General features: G+C 39.4%; 1 protein-coding gene across 1 annotated transcript; it reads right to left on the minus strand.

The window, feature by feature from the left end:
* Positions 1–318: 318 nt before the first annotated feature.
* C4H9orf152 (chromosome 4 C9orf152 homolog) lies at positions 319–6,529 on the minus strand. The gene is given in 3 exon segments (XM_009943094.2): positions 319–923; positions 925–1,433; positions 6,157–6,529. Coding segments are annotated over 3 exon segments (813 nt in total). The 5' UTR covers positions 6,386–6,529; the 3' UTR covers positions 319–848.
* Positions 6,530–7,093: the final 564 nt, after the last annotated feature.

Here is a 7,093-nt window from a genome sequence, read left to right on the forward strand (position 1 = left end):
CTCCACCAGTCCCTCCTTGTTTGTTAACACAAGGTCCAGCAGCGCGCCTTTCCTTGTTGGTTCCTCCACCACTTGCATCAGAAAGTTATCATCGATGCTCTGTAGGAACCTCCTGGATTGCGCCTGCCTAGCTGTATGGTCTTCCCAGCTGATGTCAGGGTGGTTGAAGTCCCCCATGAGAACCAGAGCCTGTGACTGTGACATTTCTAATGAAATGCTGGGGGTAGATGGGAGGAACAAACAATGTGTTATTGTTGAATATATTTGTAAGAAAAAAGGTGATACATACTAAGTCCAGTTAAAACAACAGTAGAAATGAGCAGAGGTTTTATTCACTGATTTTAAAAATACACAGATCAGAAGTATCTTGAATGTCTTTTTTGGAAGAAAATGAAGTCATACATTCAGTGTGCCAATCACCTTCAATACTGTTTCATTTGTTACTTGTTTATTGTCTAATTAAATCGTACTGTACTGAAATTTAGCCTAAATGCTTCATCAGCAATTTTACTAGACTTTGCTATAGGACTTTCAGATATTTCAAATATTGCTGTGCTAAAATCTCAGTTTCTAAAATCAGTAATGTAAAAATAGGAAAAAAAAAAGACAAAGTTGCTCTTATCTCAAATAACAGAAGTGAGTATCTGTCATTGCAGCCCAGCGTCTTCATGAGAACACCTCATGAACTTCTCATGAACATCTCACTGTACTGTAAAACAAGACATGATACAGTAAGGATCTTCCTTGGCTAATAGAAGTATTAGACCCTCAGCAGGTTGGTCAGTGTAACTAAGATGACTATTTTGGTATTTTAAGTTTTAGCCAAGTTTTTAACTAAGTTTTATGTATTAGTGAATGTTTTCATTGTGAGACATATAATCCAAGCTTCCTTGCTGCTTCAGAAATTCTGGGCCCTTTTTTATTAGGGAAAGGGTAAAAGTTTAGTTTGTTGCAGGCTGGCATGCATTTCGTAGAAGAGATATGTTGATGTGTCCAAACTGCTGAAGTGGCTGATTTCAGAGGAGGCTGTTGGCAGGTGCTCGAAATGTTGCTGCCATTCTCTTTGCTGAAACTGTTCAGCATGCTGGATCTTCCCAGTTGACTGAGCCCGGATAGTTCACTTGCTCCTTCTAATTCCTTGGGTTGCAGTGTGCTGTTTCCCTTTGAAATCAATCTCTGATTGTCAAAACTGCATGGTCTGTTCTTGCAGTGGGAAAGGTCCCAGGGAGCTCCTTGAGAAGGGGCTTGCACCTGGCGGTGAATTCCCAGGTGGGTACGCCATGGTGAGCTGTCTTCTACATTGCCACTGCTGGGCATCTCCAGCCTGACGTTTCTGACAGGAACACATTCTGTAAATGACTTTGATCTTCTAACTTTTTTATTAATTAAAACAGCATTCACCGTTGATTCAGGGAGAACAGATTCATGCTCACCTACAAGAGAAATGTGTATATGGACGTTACTATGGTGGCAAAAATTAAGGGTGTAATTTCTGTGGCACAAGCTCAGCTGAAGAGCTTTAACAGATGACTTTATCTGGACTCTTTCTGTCTGTGGCTGAGACTAGTGCAAGTTCCTTTGATGCCAGGTTATGGAGTAGAAACATTTCATGCTCGCTTTTGCAGTTCTGAGGACAGAAGTGGTACCTTAGGGTTAGTCAGATGGAAGTGGAGATTTATCAAGTCAATATCGATTTAACCAGTACTCTGAGACTCATTAACAACACAGATTGAGAATTGACTTTCAGTAATTAATTACTTGTAAGCAAAAATTCTTAAAGTGAGCAGGTGTTTTTGTAGGTTCCATAGCTTAAAAGACAAAAATATTCTGTTTGATACTGTTTGAAGTTTGTATTCACAGCTTAAAAATACTGTGACCACTTCTAGATGAAACAAGTTGTGAATTTCTTTCTTCTTTTTCTTAATGAGGGATTATTAATGTATAGGCTTGTATTTTAGTATTTACTGCAATTTTACTATTGTGGTCAGTATAAATGGTGTAAAGTTAATAGCTTATCACACTAGTGTTGCCTGAATGATCACTTGGAGGAAAAATCTGCTTGCTTCATGAGTAGTATATGTATAGAGCAGCTATCACCATGGGAGAGAACCTGGTTGGTGTGAAGGTTACTGTTAGAAATGTGTAAGATATTAGGGATAGAGATGCTAATGCTACTTTAATTACACGTAGCAGCCATCAAATGTGGCTGGCTTTCTGTGCCTTGAAAATGAATAGAAACTGAACCCTTACACTAAAGATAAACAGTGCTGTTGACATGGTAAGTACCAATAAAATATACCTCAGTATAAACATAGTTTAAAGCAGGAGATGTGCAAAATGCTGACCTTATTTACAGGATTCAATTACAGGAACTGTATCTGTTGTAGTATGAGTTGTGAAGCATATTAAAGTGAAAAAAGTAGACATAGAAGAGTGCTGATTATATTCTGAAACAGAGTACCTGAATAGCCTTTTTAAAAGAATTGTAACCCTGGATTTGAAATGAAGCTAGTTTGAATAGGATGCTGCCTTTAAAAACACCAAGAGCATAACGCCCCCCTTTGTAACTGTCTTTCATAGCAGCTTCACAAGGAAATATTTGAAGATGTCAGACCCAGCTGACTTACTGGCTGTAAATGAAGCTGCACAACGGGGCTTTGGCTACGGAGGGGCTTGCGCTGCTGCCTTTGGCTCCCGCTGCTGAAGCAACATCACCAGCATAATATCACAGAATTTTTTCTGCTCCCTGGGTTGGCCATGTAGGGTTGATCTGATCAGAGCCGCTTTGCAGCGTGGCTGTGGGAGTGAGAACTGTGACAGCTCACATCTTCCGCTCTCCTGCAGTGTTACAGGGAGAAAGGAGTCTAGAGCACATGCGGTGCTTAGAGATACCGATGCGTTTGTGCGTGTGTCTGTACAGTGAAGTACGCTAACAGAATTTGCTAGGGTGAAACATTGATAGCGATACAACCACACAGTTCTCTTCTCGTGGAACAGTGAGAATCGAAGCTATGACTGGACTTCATCCAGGAAATGAAGCTGAGCTTGGGTGGATGCAAATAAGTCCGCTTGCAAAATAGATCCCTCTGTGTCCTGCAGAACAGCACGGTATAGCGCCAAGCTACAACAAATAGGGCTTCTTACGCATAGGTGAGAGGAAAAGCAAGAGAAAAGGAACGGAGAGACTCTGAGGTGATGCAGCTTTGCACGTTCTTGTGGATGTAATTGTACTGTCGGCTGAACTGGCATTGATAGGCAACATCAGGTTTTATCTTGAACCTGATGAACTGGTGATCAGAAGAATTACGATCTGGCTGGAGTTGATTAGAGAGTTCAAAGTAAGGCATCTAGTCCACTTTAAATAGTCTGGACTGGTTCTGAGTTCAGGTTTGATGTGATTCCTTGGCTAGAGGTGTGGCACACAAAATTGAGCAATGACCTCTGATAGAAAAGTCAGAGTCCTGAACCACTCCATGCTGAATTAACACACATTCAGCACTCTCTACACTTCTAAACAAAGCTGTAATTAGACGGATCTTTGGTCTGTTTCTCTTTTTTTTTTTTTTTTTTTTTTAAATTGTGCATAATAGCCTTGTTGCAGGGTTGTTTGCCATTGGGCCTTTTCCATACACTGTCATCATAGATATTTTTAAGGTTCTGGGGTGACAAAAGTTAATGTGATTTCAAGTGAGCTTGCGAAATTCTTGGAAGAGATTTCTGCAGTCAGAGCTGCACTGTTATTCTGTTGTGACTGCATGCGTTGAATGCTCGCATTTAATCCCTAAAGTAAATACTGTTTTTTTCAGCTTCTTAGCCAATAAATAATGAATACACTGCTGTGTTATCCCTTAGCTGGTGACTTTCAAAACTTGTCATGCTCTTTGTTCTCAAATAATCAGAAACAGGCAGAAGCATGAACATGGCTGTATGTATTGGGGCAGGAACAGAAGAAATTTGTTTTCAGGTGACTTCTCAGTTACTAACCCACCAGTCAAAAACCAAGTTAGAGAATCTTAAGTTCTGTTTAAAGGTCTGCAATTTCATGACTCTGGGAAACAGATAGTGACATACAAAGCTGAAAGTCCTCAAGGAAACTTAGGGTATCATTCAGGCTGTGGTGCAATAAACCTGGAACCCTCAAAATCCCTGTGGTATCATGGAAAGGCAGCTGGTCTGTCTGGCAGAAACAGTTTAGGGTGTTACTAGCTAGAATAAAGACCTTTGGCAGGGATTTTTAAGACTGAGGGACCGAAGGTGCCCTCCTTCCATGATGTTTGAATCTCATGAGGTTTTTGTGTCTGGCCTCTGAGGTTTGGGGGGGGGGTAGTGGTGGAGCTGTCATTGTCGTCCCCTTCCCAGCCCAGCCATAATCTTACCCTCTAGGTAGGGAAACAGTCTGCTGCCAGTACAAAATACTGATACAGACGTGGAATGCCTTTTGCTACTAGCTGGAATTTCTGGATAGTTTAAGCTTGTAACTTAAGGAGTTTAGGGCAGTGAGGTGTGCTGTAACAGCAGTGTTCATTTCTGCTTGACATATTCTTGGAAACTGATCCATATAACAGGTTCAAAGAGCTGAGCTATGTGACAGGTTTTCCCAGCTTCCAAATCGTAGGAATGTGTAAGATCAAATTTCAGGACATTGAACTTAGCATAACAAAAAATGCCAAACTTCAGCTGCTACTAACAGTAACATTAATCCTTTCCGCACAGGTTATTTAAGAGAAAAGTTCAGTGCAGTAGGCTGTGTGGTTTTTGAATGTTTTGGGTTATGTGTATGTATATAAAAATATTTGGATGTGAACTTCCAGCCCTACTAAATTTTTAACTTCCCAGAAACTGTGCAGTCCTACTTTCGTATGTCTTGTCTTTAATCTTCAAATGGTGTCCTTGCAAAAAAATGGGTTCTGATTACATTCATTATATCTGAAGCTTTGTTTGAATTTAATCTGAATACAGACTCCTGCTTCCTTTCTTTACCTGACTTACATTTTTGCTATAGCTGGTTAGATGGGCTGTTTTTAATGCGAGTTAGTTGCTTTTTCATACCTGATAAAACAAACTTGTATGTATATATGTCTTCCTCACAGATATGTAAATTCTTTTAACATAAGAATTTCTAGACATTTGCATGAAAGAATATTGAAGAAGTGAATCTGTTATATGGTGCATAATTATGTGACTTTTCAATTGTTTTGATGATATAGTCTGACAAAGCCGAAATCTAGAACTGCTGAGAAATGTAGAGGAAAATTTAAGGAATTAAATAACCCAAGTTCTGCATTTGTTGAGCTAAACACTAATATGAGACCTGAATGGAGCATGTTTTTCATATTGCAATTAAATTCAGAAGACAACTTCTTTAATTGACTAAGTATTCTCAACATCACTTTAACTTGGATAATAAACGCAAATGTATCTGTGCAATATTGTAAGCAGTAGTCTAACTAAAAACTTTAAAATATTTGAAAGCTTCTTACACAAAATCTGTCTGACACAGCAGGTAGGTGAGCGATACATATTGTTACTTGTTTTTTCTATTTATGTACTTTCCAAGCAATATGCAGTGAAAACACCTTCAAAACAGGACCTCTCGTTCAAAGCTTGTATCTTAGTTACCCACTATGACTCTTAGTAGAAGTTATTTTTTAACAAAAGCCCAACTTGTGCTAGTCACTTGGTACTTGCTATTGCTTCCTGTAGTCTCATAGGACACATTTCTTCACACAGATAAAAAAGAAAGGAAAAGAGACAGAAGCTCCAGAATTGCTTGTTCTAATGGAAGCATTCAAGAAAGCAGAAATGTTACAGAATACATTTCACAAATACACTGATGATAGACATGAAGTATGTGGCTCCTGTAAGAGTTACCATATATCTTTAGAATTTTACTTTACTGACATAAACCCTGTAAAACCTTACCTCGAGGACGTTCATCTGTTTCAAATTCAGGTTAGTGTTTCACTGCTGTGAAGCTAGTTGATATAAACGTAAGATCACCTTTCAGTGAAATTAATAAAAAATCAAAATGACGGAAAAGGAATTCACTTTATACCTCTCTTGAACCTGAGCTTAAAAAGAACAAAGCTAGAACAAGATTTAAAGCAATAGTATTTACATCCACATTTGCATTTTTTCCTAGAAGTATAAGCATACCTGTTTTAAATACAATAATGTATGATTGCAGTTTTTGCTTCTGTTTTATATGGTCATACTGCTCCTCTAGCAAGCTTACATCCATCCTGGTTGGCTGCTTATCACAGTCTGAAGCCTGTTGCTCTGAGGTATGAGTCACTGAAAAAATACCAGTCATGTATTTGTAAGCCTTCACCATCTGTTCCAACAAGGAAGAAAAAGTCGTGCAGAAGCAGGACATTTCCCTCATTGTGCTGGCAAAAAAGCAGAACAAGGGTGAAGCATCTGAAATCTTCCTAAATGAAGAAGTAACTTTCTTCTAAGTGTGGTGACTTCTTTCCGAAGTTGCGTGGTCTGCTCTGAGGCTGTGGATTTCAGTCAGCTTGTGTTCATGAGCTGCGCCTGGAGCTACTGCATACAGAGTTCATGATTATAACTGGATAGTTGGATTTACTGTTGACTTAAGGTTGTGAGCATATGAAGCTTTGCCAAAAAAAACAGTGAAATACAAAACCTCATTGAACACAGTCAGGTGCACATGGGGCTGGGTAATACTGGTTTATGTAGTAATGTGAATTCTTAAAGGGATGCTGTCATGGTGACTTCCCCAAGACAGTAGTTCCACCAGAGAAATCTTTCTCCAGGCTTCTTTCCGTGTATTTTGCATCTTTTCCACTCCACTCTCCCTTCCTTAACGTCCCTTCCAGTTCCATTCTTGCTGCTGCTTCTTGGGGCAGTGGGGCGAGAGGGGAGGATTGAAAACCTTAATAATTTTGTGCTTATTGCTGCCTTTTAAGAATGTGTTTGAAGTATTTGGGCCTGGGTGCAGAGTCAAAACAGCATGTGAGAAAGATACTTGGAATTGGGAGGCCGGAGGTACAAATGCCTTGCTCTGACTCGTTCAGTTTTTCTGCCTTTCTGTGGAATGAAATAAACCATAGAAGTAATATTTTCCTTA

Source organism: Opisthocomus hoazin, chromosome 4 (assembly GCF_030867145.1).
Source record: "Opisthocomus hoazin isolate bOpiHoa1 chromosome 4, bOpiHoa1.hap1, whole genome shotgun sequence".
Taxonomy (NCBI): domain Eukaryota; kingdom Metazoa; phylum Chordata; class Aves; order Opisthocomiformes; family Opisthocomidae; genus Opisthocomus; species Opisthocomus hoazin.